At 40.6% G+C, this 20,909-nt stretch overlaps 1 protein-coding gene across 3 annotated transcripts in view; it reads right to left on the minus strand.

Annotated features, from left to right (window-relative positions):
- Nucleotides 1-10,314: 10,314 nt before the first annotated feature.
- Nucleotides 10,315-20,909, minus strand: part of cenpe (centromere protein E) — a 116,010-nt gene continuing 105,415 nt past the window's right edge. For all 3 annotated transcript variants that reach the window (XM_087994949.1, XM_087994952.1, XM_087994945.1), the window contains 2 exons: nt 20,251-20,609; nt 10,315-11,889 (listed from right to left, as the gene is read on the minus strand). In XM_087994949.1, the coding sequence (XP_087851075.1) occupies nt 11,792-11,889; nt 20,251-20,609 (457 nt within the window). In that variant the 3' untranslated portion in view covers nt 10,315-11,791. The remainder of the gene's footprint in view (nt 11,890-20,250; nt 20,610-20,909) is intronic.

Raw genomic sequence — 20,909 nt, forward strand, 5'->3', positions numbered from 1 at the left:
ACAGTGTGGAAACAGGCTCTTTGGCCCAACAAGTCCACACCGACCCGCTGAAGCACAACCCACCCATTCCCCTACATTTACCCCTTTACCTAACACTACGGGCAATTTAGCATGGCCAATTCACCTGACCTGCACATCTTTGGACTGTGGGAGGAAACCGGAGCAAACCCACGCAGACACGGGGAGAACGTGCAAACTCCACACAGTCAGTTGCCTGAGTCGGGAATTGAACCCGGGTCTCTGGTGCTGTGAGGCAGCAGTGCTAACCACTGTGCCACCGTGCCGTGCCACTGTGCCATCCTGCATCTGCAGGATATTTATTGGAATAAAAGGGCTCCCATTCTTTAAAAGGGAAAAGAAACTGTGTTGTAATGCAATATAGATTCCAGGCCAGACAAATGTGCACCTTTCAGACAATTACATGGCATGTGATGTTCCAGTATAAGCAGATCTGCCTTCAGTCAGTCTCTCTGTCTCTGTGATGGAGTCAGTGTAAATAGTCAATTATGTGCATAATAGACTATTTACTAATAGTTACTATAGTAACTTTAAGTACAAAACCCACACTTTGTGTAAATTTGTGATTTCATTGTTATTTAAATTGTATTGGCAATAAGTTTCATGACCTCTGTTTCGATAAGAACCCAACTCCTTGTACTATATGTTGTAAAGTTGGGTAGAATGTGTGCGGATTGGGAGGCAGCAAGTTAAAATTGGATGTTTGTAAAATGCTGGGTGGGGGGGGGGGCAGGAATAAAGCATTGCATGGTCCCTTTAAAAGATCATATGCTTTTCCTGTGCATCGAGATTTAAAATGATGTCTGTGAAATCAGCCTGAAAGTTTGCTAGTTTACAGAAAGCACCTGAATTGAAGCATTTATATTGAAAGACAGTTAGCAGGTCAAGCTGCAGTTTTTAACCAAAACAACAGGTTTTTGAGTTTAGCCAGTCAATTTGAACTAGGTACTTAGATACCGAACACATATTAAATTTAAATCTGATGGTTTTGACAACATAGGACCAATCCAATTGGAGAAATATTGATGTCATCAAGAATATAAAAGAAGAGGGCAGTTGAACAAAGCCGCAGAGCTAGCTGTCAGATGTCTTAGAGAAAGCACCATCTGAAATAAAAACAGTACCAAAGGCACAACTAGTTAATATTCCTGACAGAAGATTTGAGGGAGAAGGTTCAGAACATTCCATAATGTGGCTGTAATTCTATCTATTATTTATAGAGTGGGACGTGTACTTATTGGAACAGCGTACCATTAGAATCTTGCTTTTTAGAGAATAGTCAGTAATTAGAAAGGATTTATTCTGCTTGTTAATAATTTAATTTGTTCACTGTTAGAGTTAGATAAATAAATTGTTTCTTGTAGATTTTGAAGCATCAGGGATTTATTTTATTTAATTGCTAGAAGTTGCTGAAAAGCAGGCCATGCCACTTTTCACACTCCTTTTAGATTATAAGGCGTGGTGCTCCTCTTTGGATATTTCAGTTTTAGCCTTCATGGCAGTGGGAGGGGGGTAACTTCCACTTGATAACAGATATTTTTAGATTAGATTACTTACAATGACTCGCCGAAGCGCAACCCACCCAGACCCATTCCCCTACATTTACACCCTTCACCTAAAACTACGGGCAATTTAGCATGGCCAATTCACCTAACCTGCACATTTTTGGACTGTGGGAGGAAACCGGAGCACCCGGAGAAAACCCATGCAGACATGGGGACAATGTGCAAACTCCACACAGAGTCGCCTGAGGCAGGAATTGAACCCAGGTCTCTGGCATTGTGAGGCAGCAGTTCTAACCACTGTGCTACCATGCCGTCCCAAAGACCGTTCCCTCTGCAGCTAACTCGTCAGGTCCACGCCCCCCCAACAACCCACCCTCCCCTCCTGGCACCTTTCCCAACTGCCACATCAAACCAATCAAAGTTAAGATTAGAATCAAGGTCAACAGTCTTCAAGCCTCAATTTTCTATGCCTGAAGAGAATGTATTAGACTAGATTAGATTCCCTACAGTTTGGAACAGGCCCTTCGGCCCAACAGGTCCACACCAACCCTCCCAAGAGCAACCCACCCAGACCCATTCCACTACATTCACCCCTGAATGATGCACCTAACACTACGGGGAGAATGTGCAAACTCCACACAGACAGCTGCCCGAGATATGTCGTGTGGACTAGCATATAAAAGATCACAAACCGCATTACTAGTCACAGTAATGGATCCTGATGATATGACTACTATGCTAAAGACTGGCATTTCATAATTAACTGTGCCTCTAGGTAAGAAATCAGGGCTGGGCTTATACACTTACTGGTAAGGTCCTGGCGAGTGTTGCTGAACAAACAGACCTTGGATTGCAGGTTCACAGTCCCTTGAAAGTGGAGTTGTAAGGAGATAGGATCATGAAGAAGGTGTTTAGTATGCTTGACTTTCTTGGTCAGTGCATCGAGTATGAGTTAGGAGGTAATGCAGCAGCTGCACAGGACATCGGTTAGGCCACTTTTAGAATATTGAGTGCAATTCTGGTCTCCTTGCTAATACGAAGGATGTTGTGAAACTTGAAAGGGTTCAGAAAAGATTTACAAGCGTGATGCCAGGGCAGGTGGGTTTCAGCTATAGGGAGAAGCTGAATAGGTTGGGGCGTCGGAGGCTGAATGGTGACCTTATAGAGGTTTATAAAGTCATGAGGGACATGGATAGGATAAATAGACAAGGTATTTTCCCTGGGGAGAGCATCGGTTTAAGGTGAGAGGAAAGGTTTGAGAGAGATCTAAGGGGCAACGTTTTCGCACAAAGGGTGGCTAGTGTATGGAATGAGCTGCCAGAGGAAGTGGAGAAGGCTGGTACATTTTAAAGGCACCTGTATGGCTATATGAATAGGAAGGGTTTAGAGGGATATGGGCCAAATGCTGGCAAACAGGGCTAGATTAATTTAGTTGGCATGGATGAATTGTACCAAAGAATCTGTTTCTGCGCTGTACATCTCTATGCATCTTAGACACTTGTTTCTGTAGAAAGTAACCCTGATTTATCCTGTCACAAAGAAAAATCAACAGAAATAAAGTCTGCTGCATGGCGGCCCCAATAGCTTAGTCCTAATAATCAGCGTGATGATGGAAAGAATCCTTCACCATATTACCAAGCAGCATTTTGTAACTGATAACCTACTGACTATTGATTTGTTTGTGCTTCTCTGGATCCATTTGACTGAAAGTTGATTCTGGCTTGTCAAACGTGAATGGAAGGATTGAATTCCAAGGGAGAAGTGACATTGTTGCAGGGCAGCATCCAAGACCCACAAACGTTCAGCAATTTCATCCGCTATCTTCAGTATCCAGTTCCATTGAGAATTCATCAAATACAATAAACTGGGAATGATGGCCTGGCCATGGTCAGCCAAGCAAATTAGGTATGGTAGTGGATCCAAGGAAAATGCATGGAAATTAGTGAAATAAAAAAAGTAGAATTGAGAGCAGTTTAAAATTCAGCAAAAGAGGACAAAGGGATTGATTAAGGGGAGTAGACTAGAGGACTAGAGTGAGCTAGCTGGAAACACACAGACCGATTGTAAAAGCTTCCACATGTTTGTTTAGAGAAAAATATTAAAAGGCACATGGATGGGTATATGAACAGGAAGGATTTAGAGGGATATGGGCCAAATGCTGGCAAATGGGACTAGATTAGGTTAGGATATCTGGTCGGCATGGATGTATTGGACTGAAGGGTTTGTTTCCATGCTGTACAGCTCTATGACTCTATCAAAGAGATGGTCGACCAATTAAATACATATTTTGGTTGCCTTCACATGGAAGAACACCAATAATGTCCCAAAAATATTAGAGGAGACAGGACCAAGTGAGAGTAAGGAACTGAGGGAAAAATCAGTTTTGGGATTGAAGGCCGAAAATCCCCAGAGCCCAATAGTCTAAACCCTAGAGTAATTAAGGAAGAGCGAGAAGTATGTTGGTTATCTTGACAATTCTATAGACCCTTGAACAGTTCCTATGGATTGGAGGATAGCTAATGGAACACCACAATTAACAAAAAAAAGGGGCGGGGAAAAAAAAGAGATAATGGGGAATTACAGACCTGTTCGCTTGACATTGGTAGCGGGTAAAATGCTAGAGTCCATTACAGAAAAAATAATATAGAAGAACACTTGGAGAACAATGATAGGATTGGACAGAGTCATTGTGGGTTTATGAAAAGGAAGTCATGCTTGACAATCTATTGGAATTCTTTGTGGGTGTAACTAGTAGTTGATAAAGGGGAGCCAGTAGATATGGTTTACTGGACTTTCAGAAGACTTTCATTAAGTTCCTACATAAGAAATTAACGTGGAATTTTAAATGGTGTGGATTTGGGGCGGTGCATTGACATGGATAGAGAAATAACTGGCATACAAGAAACAGTAGGAATAAATTGGGTCTTGTTCCCCCAAGTGGCTGGTAGTGACTGGTGGAGTATTATAAGGATCCACAGCTATTTAATTGTTTAGATTAGGCAACTAAGTGAATACTGCCAAGCTTGCAGATGAGGTAGATGGGATAGTAAATCTCGAGGTTGTTTCTGTGAGATTTGGACAAAGTTATGGAGTGGGCAAATGCATGGCAGATGAAGTAGAATATGGATAAATATGAAGTTATTCATTTTGCTAGCAAAGGAAAGGCAGGCAGATTATTATCGGAATGGCAATAGATTGGGAAAGGGGGAGATGCAACAAGAGCTGGGTATCTTTGTATACCAGTTGCTGAAAGTGAGCAGGTGGAGAAGCTGGAAATTGGTATCAAAAATAAATTGCTGGAAAAGATCAGCAGGTCTGGCAACATGTTTTGACTCTGTTCCAGATTTATCCTTGACTAATGCACCTACACATCCCTGAACACTGGGCAATTTAGCATGGCCAATTCACCTAACCTGCAAATCTTTGGATTGAGGGAGGAAACCTGTGCAGAGACAGGGAGAATATGTAAAATCCACACAGACAGCGGCTGAGGCTGGAATTGAGCCTGGGTCCCTGGCGCAGTGCTAACCACTGAGCCACCGGGCTGCCAAATGATCCAGTTCATGTGCACATGCAGCAAGCATATGGACAACATTCAGGTTAAGACTGACACGTGAGAATTTTAAGTTGGAAATAACTGTCTTTGATAAGAAATTGTCCAATGACATTCAAAGAATCATCATAGTCAAATCAGTTTCCACCCTGGAAGTCACTGTTGATCATAAACATAACCAAACTAGTCATAACTACTATAGCTACGTGGGTTGGTCGGTGGCTAAGAATTGTGCACTGATCTCCTGACCTCCCAAAGCCTTCCCACCATCTACAGCACACAATTAACGTGAGTGTGTGATTGACCAGGTCTTGTTGCCATTCTATTGAGTTTAGTAATTGTAATGAAGTTTCCCAGCAAGTTCATGTCATGTTATGTCTATGAAAATTATTTCCTCTATTAAATCTGTAAACAAAAGATACAGCATCTTGAACATTTTTTTTTTGCCCCGATGGTGATTATTTCAAAACTTCTGTCTTTGGTGGCTTGTCCAACAAAACATCTTTCAGCAACTAAGCAAGTCCCAAAGAAGAGAAGTTAATCTATCCAAGTTGAAATAGAGAGTAGTTGGAGAAAAAATGTCTTGGGGTCATGAGTTCTGTTGCTTGGGCAACGTCCAGATCCATTCAAGTTAGCACAAGCAAGAGATTCACTATTGTTTAAAAACTAATACAATGAAAACCGGTTGTGGTCATGTAATGCCTTCAATGAAGTAACACTGCCAAATGTGTTTTGTAAGACTGTCATCAAATGAAATGTGACACTGAGGCATGTAAGGAAATATAGTATTGAACTGAAAACTTGCTGGAAGAGCCACCAATTGGTGGCTTGTGAAATGTGCAGGTTGCCAGAATCAGAGGAGCGCAAAGGGTGGTAAAAGTCAAGGAAATTAAAGACAGAAAAGGGCAAGGTCGTTAGCTTTCATTCTAATCAACTCCAGGTCAGAAAGTATAAATGGTCAAAATTAACTGTCTTTGGTTCATGAATAGTGAAAGCAACTGCTATTTTAGCAAAACTACAAATTGGTAAGATCTAAAATGGGATGAAGAAATGGAAATCAATAGCCAGCACTAGTTCGAGGAACTTATCCAAAATGCAAAGTAAGAACAAGGAGAGAACAGTTAAAACCTCATTCTCCTGCAGCAGACGCATGGTCAGTAATGTGTAGTCACCTTCTTGTATTGACATTTGTCTCTCAATGTTATACTGCGTAGGATAGAGTTAGTTTATATAAAGGGAAAGTTGCTTAGTGATTAAGCAACGTAAAACACACAGAAGGTAAATATAGACTGATGAGTACATTTGAGAGGCAACATTCAAATCGGACTAAACTGGAACAAATACTACAGGTCCAGGCACAGCAAGATTTTACAAGGATATAATCACCCAGAATTGCTATCCTTTTACTGATGCACACAGAGAACACTTTATCTCATTCCACTCGACCCTGAAGCTGAAAGTAACACAATGACAACTAGTCTGTTCTTGTGTAAAAGTTTGAAGAAGCTCTCCCACCTCTCCACTCTGTGTACTCAGGGAAAACAACAGTTACAGAATTGGTACTAGAATGATCTTATGTTATTGTAAAATGTTAACTGTACATTTATAAATGAAGTTGCTTTTATTGAGTTTGAGTGTAAAGAACAAGCTGATCAGATTAATTAGTCACGCCAAAATAATACAGCTATTGATTTTTCTTCCTATTGCACGACTTGATTTTTTTAGTTTTTAAAGAGAGAAATATGATTCAGTTTTCAAGAAGTGATCACTTAACTTTTAGACAGAGATTAACCCCACAGCTCTCACTAGTCTTAATATGAGGTTATCACCTGCGTAATGAAGGGATGTCACTAAGGACAAACTATTGTATATTGGTCTTGAGTTTCAAGGATTTATAATCACTGATCATAGATCTACAGACAAAAGACAGTCCTGAAAGAATATCTGGCTAAATGCTATCCTTTCTGTAGAAGAGAGAATTAGGACAGAATTAAAACCATACTCATAATTAAAGATTTCATAGTGGAATAGCAACATGCACAAAATTAATTGTATAAGTTAACAAAATAGAGGAAATGCATTGATCTTGTTAGCCCAACTGAAAAGAACCTTGCTGAGAGAAACTAACCTACTAACTGCAGTTATCAGAAAAGTAAAAGTCCATTTACATTCTCACGTGAAGCTGTATTTTAACTGATAGTGCCATCAAATAAACAGCTGGACACATCTGGGGAAACATATTAAAGGTGACAGACTGCAATCAGTATCTGAACGTGTGTTTGGTTTGAAACACTGAATTCAGAAGTTGGATGCATTTTAGTTTTTAAATATCAGGTACGCCACCAAACATCTTTTCCTCCCCACCCTTGGAATTCAACAAGGGCCGCTCCCAACAGTCCCCAGGGAACTTTACCATCCAATCAGAAAGGTTACAATACCTGCCCTTTTACCCCCCCTTGCCTCAAGCCTCAAATATACCCCGCAGGTAAAGCAGCATTTCACTTACTGCTACACACTATGCAATCTCTTCTACAATGGCAAAACTAAATGTAGACTGGGTGACTGCTTTGCAGAATTCTTCCATTCTAAGAGTGACCATGCCTTTCCAATTCTTACTCTCATGTTAACATTTTTGTCTTAGGCCTACTCCAGAGAAGCTCAATCCAAGCTGGAGGAAAGGTGCCTCATTTTCCGCATCAGCACATTATAGCTTTCATGACTTAACATTGATTGCAACAGCTTCACAGCATCACCATTATCCTTCATTTTGTTTACACCCAGTTCCTCCCCTACACTGCCCCCTAGTGTCTTACTTACATCGGTTTTCTGTCAGCAAAGCCATCCAATTTTTAACCAAGTACACCAAGCATCTATAATTCTCAACTGTCTTTTATTCTGGATACCCTCACCATTTTCTCCACTTGCTTCTCTTCCTCTCCTTTTGTCAAAAGCCTAAAACAGTCTTTGTCCAGGCCCTTTCAGCTCTGAAATATATTAATAGACAAACAAAATAGAGTGTGGTGAAAATCTGAATTAAAAACAATTGCTTAAGAAACTCAAGCCTGGCAACACCTGTGGAGAGTGAAAGAGAGTTAATGTCTTGAGTCCTATATGACTCTTCAAAACATTAACTTTATTTCTCTCTCTCCACAGATACTGCCAGACCTATTGAGTTGCTCCAGCACTTTTTAAAATGTTTCAAATGTCATAGTATTGTTGGGGTTGAAAACTGATTCCATTGTTTAATCTTGGTGACGGGAAAACCAACAGAACTGATAATACAAGACAAAACTAACAGTTACTTTAACAAGTATGAATTAGTTAAGGAAAGTCAGCATGGATTTTTTTAAAAAAAGACTGTTTAACTATTCAGAGATCTTCGATGAGGGAACAGAGTTGATGAGTGCAGTGCAATCGATGGTGTGCACATGAATTTCTAAAAGACATTCAGTAAAGTGCTACATGTTGCTAGGAAGAACAATGAGGGTAACACAAAGATCAGAATTTTAAGAAGTCGACATTGAATGATTGCAGGGAGGATTGAGAAAGTGTTTTAAAAAGGCACACGGGATCCTGACCTTTATTTATGAAGTACAAAAGCAAGGAATATATTAAGAACCTTTACAAAAGCAATGGCTTAACTGGAGTACCAGGTCCCATTTTGAAAATCGTAGTAAGGGTTTAAAGGGCAGTGCTGAACAAATTGCCAAGACTGGCTCTATGGATGAGGAGCAGGAAGGTGGTGTTCAGATTCGTTGGTTTAAAAATGTTAAACAGACACAAAGAAAATCAAAAGGTGTCACAATATCAGCTTTTTTTTAAAAGAAAGGATATATGACAAAGGGTCAGTATTCTTGCATCAACAATATAAAACCCTAGTTAGATCACACCCAGAACACTTCTGGGCACCACCTTAAGATGCATAATTTTGTCTGAGAGGGAGGGAGCAGATCTATTAGTTACTCCAGGACATCAGAGGATTAAATGGAGAAGAAATAGTACATGTCATGTGTTCTCCAGTATTTAGAAGTTTAAAATGTGATTTGATCAATGTTTTCAGAGTACATTAAAGTGGAACATAGATTTAGAGAAATTGTTTTCACTAATTGGGGATTCGAGGATGGGGAGAGCATAGATCGGACCCTTTAGTTTGGACTATCAGGAGGAAAATTTCTATTTGCAAAGAATTTTAGAATTTCGGAATTCTCTTCCACAAAGATGATTGATAGATTTGTTAACCAAAGGCATTAAGAATATGCTAGGTTTGATTAGATTGGATTCCCTACAGTATGGAAACAGGCCCTTCGGCCCAACAAGTCCACACCGACTCTCTGAAGAGTAACCCATCCACATTCATTCCCCTACGCTGTATTTACCCCTGCCTAATGTATCTACACTGTGGGCAATTTAGCATGGTCAATTCACCTAACCTACACCTCTTGGACTGTGGGAAGAAACCGGAGGAAACCCACGCAGACACAGGGAGAATGTGCAAACTCCACAGACAGGAAGTGAACCCGGGTCCCTGGCACTGTGACGCAGCAGTGTCAACCACTGAGCCACTGTGCAGCCCCAAATATTTTCAGTAGTCATAGGGTAAGGGCAAATGGAATTAGGCTATAGGTCACAATCATGACATAATTGAGAGAGAAAATGTTTGAGGGACTAAATTGGCTGACTCTTGGTCAAGTTCTCATTCCCTTAAACTCAATTGCTATTCAATTAGATCACTGTTGATCTATACCACACCTTCAACTACCTGCCTTATTATACCTCTTGGAGAAAGTGAGGACTGCAGATGCTGGAGATCAGAGATGAAAATGTGTTGCTGGAAAAGCGCAGCAGGTTAGGCAGCATCCAAGGAGCAGGAGAATCGACGTTTTGGGCATGAGCCCTTCTTCAGGAATCTTATTATACCTCTTGGCAGCTTTGCCCAACAAAAATGTGTCGATGTCAGTCTTGAAAACTCAAAATTCTCAGTTGTCAAGGTAGAACTCCAGATTTCTACTAACATTTTCCCTTCCTAAATGACCTAATTTTGAAATTCTGTCCATTATTCTTAAATTTCTCTTACACACTTTTACAATGTATGATTTATAAACAGGCAATTTCTCATCGGCAAATGTCTGCTACTGGAGAACAAAACCATTCTCGGCTTTAGCTTTTCTTTCCTTGTTTCCCTGTTGAAACTAATAAAAAGGAATCTCCCAAATGACCAAAAATAATCAAACGACAAGATTTCAGATTAAGACTTTTATTGTATCCAATCTAAAAACAATATCAATCAAAATATTACTTGATTGGCAACTAATGCATTGAATTAAAAAGGCACTTATGCATTAAGTAAGTGATACATCTTGACAACTTTTTCCACTCTGCACTGCACATCTGGCTTACCTGTAGCATTATGAGGACAAGCCCAGAGTTGCTCCTGATTCTCCAACTGGCTCACTTCTATTAGAAGTTCCAATGCCCTTCAAAAGCTGGTCCATTCAGCCAGAGTTTCCAAATTGGATTCCAGCAGGAAAGCCCACTTGGTGACTCCTTGTTCCACAAATCTCCAAAAATCTTTTGTTCAGTTCCCTTCCTTTTGCACAGAAAGCAAGACTCCTGCTTCTCCACAGCAGCAGCTGCTTTATTCCTGCACACTGGAAGATTTTTGTTTCTCCTTCTGTTGCTCTAAAAGCAGCTGTCCTTTTACTGAGAGAGTCACTGCAGGAGTGACTGACTGGGAGGAAGGGGGCGGGGTGAGGGGGTGTGCTGAGTGATAGACACTAACTGGGAGGTCGGGTGTGAGAAAAAGGTGGTGGTGGTGGGGGGGTGGATGGTCTAACTGGGTGATTTCAGCACTCACCCCAATAGCACTGTGGGCATACCCTCACAAAATTCACTGCAGAGCATGGCTCAGCAGACTGTCAGGCACAATGGGATAGGCAATAAATGTTACTCCTGCACACATCCCACGAATGAATGAAAAAAACAGAGCAACTTACTTTCCCCTCAAATACTGTGTTTTTGCAATCTATGAAGGTTAAATGATATTTTAACAACCTTTGAGTGCTCAGCAATGGCAATTTAGTACCATGTATTAGCAAAACCAAAAAAATGTCTTATTCATTAGAAAAAATGCCTTTATTTTTGCAAGAAAATGTCAATAGTAGAAACTTTTAGTATAAAAGTGAATACATTTATAACAGAACTTCAATACTGGTTGCTGAAACCATCACTATGGTGACAGGTTTTTGAAACATTGCCTAGTGTTAGCCAGGATAATATTTCATGTAATTAACAAAAAACCCACTCAAGCCTTTGACAACTTGCCACAAACTTTGCTGCTAAATGGTTAATTCTGGCTACAGAGACACTTTTGCAAAAATATTTTGATGCTACAAGAAATGTGTGTTGGAAGTGCAACTTTTTCCAAATTTGGAAATCCAGCATTGCTTGGAAAGGTTTACCACAGTTAGATTCAGAACCAATTTCCTTTTACCCTCATTAGAACAGCACCCAGTGCATCAGTGTGACAATTTGAATCAGACTAGCTGTTCTGTGACCTCTGCAAGTGAGATTAGAGTAAAATATTATTAACAAATCGAGCTACTCGGCTCTCGCAAGAGTATACAATCTGTTTCATCATTAAATGGGTCCTCGTGACAATTTCAATAGTGCCTTCGTGAATGAAGTTAATGAGCTATTCCTTTGCCCCAAAGAACGGTCACTGCATTTTACATTCCGGATCAGCAGCAGAGGGCTTGGGCCACCAATCATCACGTTCATTCTTCTCATATTTGGGTTTTGCTTGAGGACTTGCCGCTGAAGACAAAGAAAAATCCAAAATTAATAAAGATTAAGGCATGCTGTATTTATTTTAAATGCCTATTTCATTACTTTAGTAGAGTCTTGCCAACATAATTCTATTAGGATGAAGAACTTTAAAATGGTTTCTTTTAAACTCCTCCATAACATTGTGAATAGAGCTCACTGCCTCAAAGCCAGACTGCCAGCCTAACATTTTATCTTCTCCCACTTCCGATATTTCTTCTGGACTTTTGAGTTCATTCATGGGATGTGAGCGCTGCTGTTTGGGTTAGCATCTATTGCCCATTCCTTGCTGCTCAGAGGGCAATTAAGGTCAAACCACATTGATGTGGATTTGGAATCATATGTAGGCCAGACCAGGCAAGAGCAAGTTTCCTTTTATAAAATGACAGCAGTGAATTAGATGGGTTCTTACATGGCATCCAACTGTTCATTCCAGATTTTTTCAAATTGAAATTTCACCTTCTGCCATGGAGAGATTCAAACCTATGGCTCCGAAACTTGGTTTTGTATTCTGGATTGCCAGTCAAGTGATTACCATGTGCCACCATCACTCAGAATCCTGTCATCCTACTGTGAGAACTCATCTAAAAGTCTAGCTTAAATCAAATCTATCACAACCACTATTTCCAATTACTAGAGGAGTTGACACTTCTAATTTCCAAGAGAGATCCACTCTCAAAAGGGACACACAAAGGTTTTGGAGAGAGTGCAGGAGAGATTGAGAATATTTTCAAGGATGTTGTACTTCAATTATGTAGTTAGGTTGGTAGAATTGGAATTGTTTTTATTGAAGAGAAGGTTAAAAGGTCATTTTCAAAATCATGAGGACTCTGGATGGAGTCAGTAGGGAAAGACTGTTCCCATGATGGAAGGATCAAGAATTAGTAGGTACAAGTTTAAGTTAAATTGTCAAAATAAGTAGTAGTGATATGAGAAAAAGCTTTTTCCTGCAGTAAGTGGTTGGGATCTGGCTGAGATTATGATGTAGATATTTAAGAGGATATTGAATATCTGAGAGGGAAGTATATACTGGAATACAAATAGGAGACCAGCGAGCAGTACTCAGTAAATTGCTCCTTTTGAGAATCATTGCAAACATGATGGGCCAAATGGCCTGCTGTGTTGATTTTAAAAATTCTTATCCTAGGGTTTAAAATCCCTGTTACATTGCCTTGCCCCATCACTAAACATTTCTAGTCTGACTCCCCTCAGAGATAACTGCAATTACTTAATCGTAGCATCTTGAACACCTGGGATTTTAACTGAGGTGCCATCAATAGCCTTGCCTCGAACTATCCCCGCTAAGCTGTGGTGTTCCTCTGTAAACCATGATGATCTATGATCCGATTACCATCCCTTCACTTGCTATTCAGCTGTGGACACTTTACTTTCACTGTTTGACACATTTGATCACCTGCAGAGACTTATTATGCAGCTTGGCGACACTCCACTCACACCATTTGTACTTTCTTTTGATCTCTCTGCCTATAAAGTTTAAGCCTGTGTACTTCACTTCATCTGAAGGAGCAGCACTTGAAAAGCTTGTGATTTCAAATTAACCTGTTGGACTCTAACTGGTGTCATGTGACTTCTGACCTGATCTGCCCCAGTCCAACACTGGCACCGCCACATCACACTCCTCAAAGGCGTTCTATCAAAGCTGCTTCTTTACCAGGCTTTCGCTTTCATCAGGGATGTAACATGTTCCTGGTATTAAAGGATTTATGTTTTCACCACTAGATTTTTCTTTAAAAATGATTTTCCTCCCCTGCAAATTTAATAAACAAGTGATAAATTCCTGAGACTTTATTTCTGATATCAGCGTCTTGGAAATCCACTGTTTTCAATATTATATATAAATATTAAAAAGATAATATAGCATGGGGTTAAAAACTTCTGCAACTCTGCTATATTGGGACATCAAACTGCATAGCACAGGAATGGGTCCCATCGGTCCACAACGCAGTGCTGAACATGATGCCAAATTAAACTAATCCCTTCTGCCTGTCCTTGGTCCCTCTCCATTCCTTGCATATTCATGTGCATATGTAAATGTAGGAACTGACTGCAGAGCTGTGACTGGGGCAGTAAGTGGGAGGGGTGCAAGATCCAGTCATACATGCAAGTTCTTCCAATTACAGGCTCCCTCCTGCACTTGCTGCACCTCCAGAGATAGAATCTAAGACAAGGGCAGGCAGGAGGTAGGAAAGCTGCATTTATACAAGCTTGAGCAGTTACTCTGGCCAATCCCGCAGCCACCATGCAGGAGGTTGTGGCTCTGCCATCACCAATCATTTGATATACTCGGGAAGGCAGAGAAGGATCTGAAAAAGAGCAGGAGGGAGTCTCTGCCAGTAATGAGCTTGAAGGTGGAGTGTGTAGAATTGTGAGGTAATACACTTGGAAGATGTACCATGATAACGGAATACTAAATGAATGGTAGGACATTAGGAAGTTCAGAGGAATCTTGGGGTGCTTGTTCATAGATCAGTGAAAGCAGCAGGACAGGCTAATAGGATACTTAAGACGGCAGACACGACACTTGCCTTTATCACTGGTGACAAAGATTTGAGGTCAGGGAAGTTATGTTGAAGCTGTATAAAACTTTGGTTTGGCTACAACTGGAATACTACGTGCGCACCTGGTCACTGCACTAGAGGAAGGATGTGACTGCACTGGAGGGGCTGCAGAAGAGATTCACCAGGAAGTTGCTAGAAAAGCTCTGGTTTTGTTAGAGCAGAGAAAGCGGAGAGAAATGATTGAAGTATATAGAATTATAAGGTATGGACAGGACGGAAACTGTTTCCCCAAGTTGAAGAGGGCATAAATTTCATATAGAATCCCTACAGTATGGAAACAAGCCCTTCAGCCCAAAATGTCCACACTGACCCTCCGAAGAGTAACACAAACAGACCCATTTCCCTACCCTATATTTACCCCTGACCAATGCACCTAATCTGCACATCCCTAAACACTATGGACAACTTAACCTGCCCAATTCACCTAATCTGACATTTTTTTGGATTGAGGGGGGAAACTGGAGGATACCCAAGCAGACATAGGGAGAACGTACAAACTCCACAGAGACAGTTGCCAAAGGCTGGAATTGAGCCTGGGTCGCTGGCGCAGAGAGGCAGCAGTGCTAACCACTGAGCCAGAGGGTTGTAGGAAATTGGAATGCACTGTCTGGGAGAATGGTAGAGATGGGAATCCTCTCAAACTTGATCAGCATTTGAATTGTCATAAAATTCAAGACTATGGGCCAAGTGCTGGAAATTGGGGTTAGTATAGGTGGTCAGCACAAACTCAATGGGCCAAAGGGACTCTACTATGCTACAGTATAGGCGTTCGTTCCGATCTCTGCTCCAAAATTACTCCCAAAATCCCATGCCTGTCGACGTTTGACTGGATATGATATTACCTTGGCCGTCTCATGACCTCATTGCTACCTGATTACCCAGAGACAAAAGCAGTCCTGGGATCTGAGCTCCTATCCCCAGGGGAGGTAAGTGAATGGTGGGAAGTATTGAGAGAGAGAGCTGATGCTGTCGAAAGGCCTATTGGCAGGTTGAATAGCGAGGGAGGACATGATTGAGTGAGAGGAAAGGGTTTAAGTTTCTTTTTCAAATGGTGCTGAAATAATTAAAATTTAAACTGTCTCCAGACTCTGGGAAGAGGAAGCCTGCTTGGTTGCTTCATTCCCTTTAAGGGCTCATCCATCATTTTAGCAAAGGGACTTTTTCATTGGTGTAGCAAATCACTGCCTAATGCCTTAGATGGCCTGGTTAGAAATCTTGTTCATACTACTACCGCAAAACACCTTGGGATATTTTCCTTATGTAGCCCCTCTCATATAACTCAACATTGGCAGTGTTCTCTCACTTTTACCACAGTGCAAACACTGGAGGCCTGCAGGTGTTCAATAGGAGTGTAAATCAGGCTTTACTAAGTAATTAATACTATTGACAAGCTTTTGAAACAAGGATGTTTGCTGTTGTTCCAATCTAGAAAAAAACTACAATGTAAAAACTGAGTGTTATTATTGAGTAAGGGGTGATGACCCAAACCCTTACAGTAATGAAGATGTTTTAAAGCTTAATAATTAATTAATCTGTGCAATAATTGCAAACAAAAGTACATTTTGATACTACATAGAACAATACAGTGCAGAACAGGCCCTTTGGCCCTCGATGTTACACTGAGCTGTGGACTAATCTAAGCCCCCCCCCCCCCACCCCCCCCCCACAATCCCATCATCCATATGCTTAGCCAAGGACTGTTTAAATGCCCCTAAAGTTAACTACATTGGCAGGCAGAGCATTCCATACCCTTCCCACCCTTTGAGTAAAGAACCTGCCTCTGGCATCTATCTTAAATCTATCACCCCTCAATTTGCAGCTATGCCCCCTCGTACAAGCTGACGTCATTATCCAAGGAAAAAGACTTTCACTGTCTACCCTATCTAATTCTCTGATCATCTTGTATGTCTCTATTAAATCCCCTCTTAGCCTTCTTCTTTCCAATGAGAACAGACCCAAGTCCCTCAGCCTTTCCTCATAAGTCCCTCCTCCAGACCATGCAAGATCCTAGTAAATCTCCTCTGCACCTTTTCCAATGCTTCCACATCCTTCCTGTAATGGGGTGACCAGAACTGCACACAAAATATTCCAAGTGCGGTGGCACTAGTGTTTTGTACAGTGGCAGCAGGACATCACGGCTCCGGAACTCAATCCCTCTACCAATGGAACCTAACACACCGTATGCCTTCTTAACAGCACTATCAACCTGGGTGGCAACTTTCAGGGATCTATGTACGTGGTCACCAAGATTCCTCTGCACATCCACAATACCAATAATCTTTCCATTGACCCAGTATTCTGCCTTCCTGTTATTCCTCCCAAAGTGAATCTCCTCATATTTAGCTGCATTGAACTCCATTTGCCACCTCTCAGCCCAATTCTGCAGTTTATCCAAGTCCCCTGCAACATGTTTCCACACTTTCCGCCACTCCACCGACTTTAGTGTCATCGGCAAACTTACTAACCCATCCAGCTATGCCTGTGTCAAAGTCATTTTTATAAATGACAAACAGCACTGGTCCCAAAACAGATCTTTGTGGCACACCACTAGTAACCAGACTCCAGGCTGAATATTTTCCATCAACAACCACTCACTGCCTTTTTACAGAAAACCAGTTTCTAATCCAAACTGCTAAATCACCTTCAACCCCATGCCTCTGCATTTTCTCCAAACGCCTACCATATGGAACTTTATCAAAAGCTTTACACCACATCAACTGCCCTACCCTTATCCACATGCTTGGTCACCTTCTCAAAAAACTCTGAGGTTTGAGAGACATGACCTGTCCTTGACGAAATCATGTAGACCATCTCCAATCAAATTGTTGCTTGCTAGATGGATTATAAATCCTCTCTTATAATCCTTTCCAAAGCTTTTCTCCAACAGACATAAGGCTCATTGGGCTGTAATTACCTGGGTCATCTCTACTGCCCTTCTTGAACAAGGGCACAACATCTGCAATCCTCCAGTCCTCTGGTACTAAACCTGTACACAATGACGACTCAAAGATCAAGGCCAAAGACTCTGCCATCTCCTCCCTAGCTTCCCAGAGAATCCTCAGATAAATCCCATCCAGTCCAGGGGACTTATCTACTTTCACACCTTCTAGGATTGATAACACCTCCTCCTCACTAACTGAATTCTTTCTAGTCTAATAGCCCATATCTCCGTCTTCTCCTTTACAATATTCTCCTTTTCCTGAGTGAAAACACATGAGAAATATTTGTTTCACATCGCTTCAATCTTCAGGGTCCACACTCAACTTCCATCTTCTGTCTTTGACTGGCACTATTCCTATCCTAGTCATCTTTTTATTCCACACATACCTATAGAAAGCTGTGGGGTTCTCGTTTATTTTACCTGCTGAAAACTGCTCACGTCCTCTCTTTGCTCTTAACTCTTAAACCCTTCCTAGCTAATCTGTAACTCTCCATTGCCTCATTTTATTGTCATATAAGCCTCCTTCTTCCACTTAACAAGAGATACACTTTCTTTAGTAAACCCTGGTTCCCTTACCTTATCACTTCCTCCCTGCCTGACCAGGACATACCTATCAAGGACATGCTTAAACCAGCTCCACATTTCGATTCTCCCCATCCCCTGCATTTTGCTACCCCATTCTTTGCCTCTCAAGTCTTGCCTAATCACATTATAATTGCCCTTGCCCCATCTATAACTCTTGCCCTGTGGCATGTACCTATCCCTTTCCATCGCTAAACTAAATGTAACCAAATTATGGTCGCTCTCTCCAAAATGCTCACCTACCACTAAATCAAACACCTGACCTGGTTCATTACCAAGTACCAGATCCAGTGTGGCCTCCCCTCTTGTTGGCCCTTCGACATACTGTGTCAGGAAACCCTCTTGCACACATTGGACAAAAACTGGTCTATCCGACATACTGGAGTTATAGCATTTCCAGTCAATGTTGGGGAAGTTAAAGTCTCCCATAATGACCACACTGTTCCTTTCACTCCTACCCAGAATCGTTTTGCCAATCCTCTCCTCCAAATCCCTGGAAAACCCTGTCTACATCATGGAGATCTGCAGTCCCTGCCTAGAGAATAGAAGTCCCAGTGTATCTTATAGAGAACATGAGTCTCTGTCTATATTAGAGAGAAGAGCAATCCATGTGTATATTGTAGAGAATGGTAGTGCTTGTGTATATTATAGAGATCAACAGTCTCTGTCTCTATTAGAGAGAATGGCAGTGCCCGTACAATTGTATAGAGAACAATCGTCCCAACTTCATAATCGTGAGAACAACAGTCCCGGTATTTATTACAGAAAACAGCAATCACTGTGTATATTATAGAGAACAGCAGTCCTTGTGTATTTTATCGAGAATAGAAGTGCCTGTGTATTTTATAGAGTTCAGCAGGCCCTTGTGTATATTAGAGAACAACAGTCCCTGTGTATATTACAGAGAACAGCATTCCCCGTGTATATTATAGAGAGCAGCAGTCCATGTATATGTTACAGTGAGCAGCACTTCCTTTGTATAATATAGAGAGCTGCCGTCAGAGTCTATATTATTGAGAACAGCAATCCCTGTGTATATTACTACACAGCATTTAGTATATTTTAGATTCAGAACCTGTGTGTAGACTTCCAGCTCTATATAATTTGATTTTGAAAGACAAATAAATTTTCTTGATTGCTTTTAAAATGAGAAGGGAGGGGTTTTCTGGACATTTTTAGGCAATTCTCATTTTTTTGTTTTGTTTCCCACATCTGAGTACACTAACATAACCTTTTTTAGTCTCCTACATTCTACCCTTTGTAAATTTGAACTAATAAATTAAATCCAAAATACTGCTATCCCTGTCACTCATTCATTTACTAACCCCCATCCAGGTTAAGGAATATCTCAATTTCAAATCCTGACTATAAACTTTCTTCCTAAATCTCTCTGCCTCTATTTTTCTTTGCTCTTCTTAATTGACCTCCTTGACTGTAGCTTTTGATCATCTGATCCCTAAGTGGCTCAGTATCATTTCTTTCAATAAATACCTCTGCAAAGTGCCTGGGGATAATTCAAGTCATTAAAAGCAGAATAAAAATCCTGATTGTTTTTGATTTCTTTCTCTGTATTGGCAACAACAATAATTTTATGCTCTAGCTACAGCAGATATAACCAATTTATCACAGTCAAGGCTATAAAAAAAGGTTTTAGACCACAGTCTATCCCAAATTCCAATTACAAGATACAAACTAATGATTTTAAAAGAAACTACTCAGAACTTTATATCCTTAAGTTATTCTACATTCAGTATAGAAAATCTTAAACAATACCACCTGACACCATTCTCAAATCATTTGAGATAACATTGTTTTATTTTGATGTAAATGCTGGTGATGGAGAAAGAACTACGTATGTCAGAAATCTGAATCAAAAACCGAAACGGTTAGAGAAACTCAGTGGGTCTGGCAGCATTTGCGCAGAGAAAACAAAGTTAACACTTCAAAGTCCAGGTCTACAGAACAGTCACTGGACTCTAAATGTTAACTGTTTTCTCTCCCCAGACTGCTGATCTGCTGAGCCTGTCTTGGGTTTGAGGCAAATTAAAGGCAGTTTATGTAAAAACCTGTCCTTTCATCATGCAAACTTAATGTTCACTCCTTGACAAATAAAATTTCTCCTGTTTGCCGTCATGTCATATCTGCCTTCCCACCCAATGCAAAAAAAATTAAACCACAGTTATTTTCAATGGCTTAATTATAAATCTCTATCTCTTAATGTTTTAACAGAAAAATACCAAAGGTTTTTACCTCCAGGAAAACTCAGCCTAGAATTATCAAAGATTTTGGTCCGAGGAAGTGACCATGGCTGTGATTCCATACCAAACGATGATGCCTTAGAAGAATCGATGGGTAGCTCGTTTTCCAAAGCTTTATCCTCAGTGGCAGCAGCTTTATTTTCATGAGGAAACAATTCTTTTGAAATCTCAACATTTTGTGACACTGGTAGTGAACATTCCTTCTGTGACTGCGAAGGGAGACTGTCATCTGGACATTGTGTTAAAGTATGTTGAATATTTTCCTGCTTGAATAGCGTTCTGTCTTTCTCTTCATGCTTTGTTGCTCTTTCTTTCCATATGTTTTTTTCAAATTTTAGCTCAGACACCATTCTAAAATCAATTGAAATACCATTGTTTTATTTCAAGGTAAATACTGGTATAATGAGCAAAGAACTGCCAATGCTGGAAATCAAACAAAACCAGACATTTCTGGAGAAACTCATGACTGGCAGCATCTGTGGAGAGAAAGAGTTAATAGTTTGAATCCAGTTCTGAAGGAAGATCACTGGACTCAAAACATTTTTCTCCACAGATAACGCCAGACCTGAGTTTCTCCAGTAATTTCTACTTTTGTACCAGTATTTAGTTTTCTCTCAGAATTGCAATGGGGTAAATTTTTAAAATAACCTC

This window comes from Chiloscyllium plagiosum, unplaced genomic scaffold (assembly GCF_037043375.1).
Source record: "Chiloscyllium plagiosum isolate Xiang-an unplaced genomic scaffold, Cpla_swu_hap1 HiC_scaffold_2, whole genome shotgun sequence".
NCBI classification, from domain to species: Eukaryota; Metazoa; Chordata; class Chondrichthyes; order Orectolobiformes; family Hemiscylliidae; genus Chiloscyllium; species Chiloscyllium plagiosum.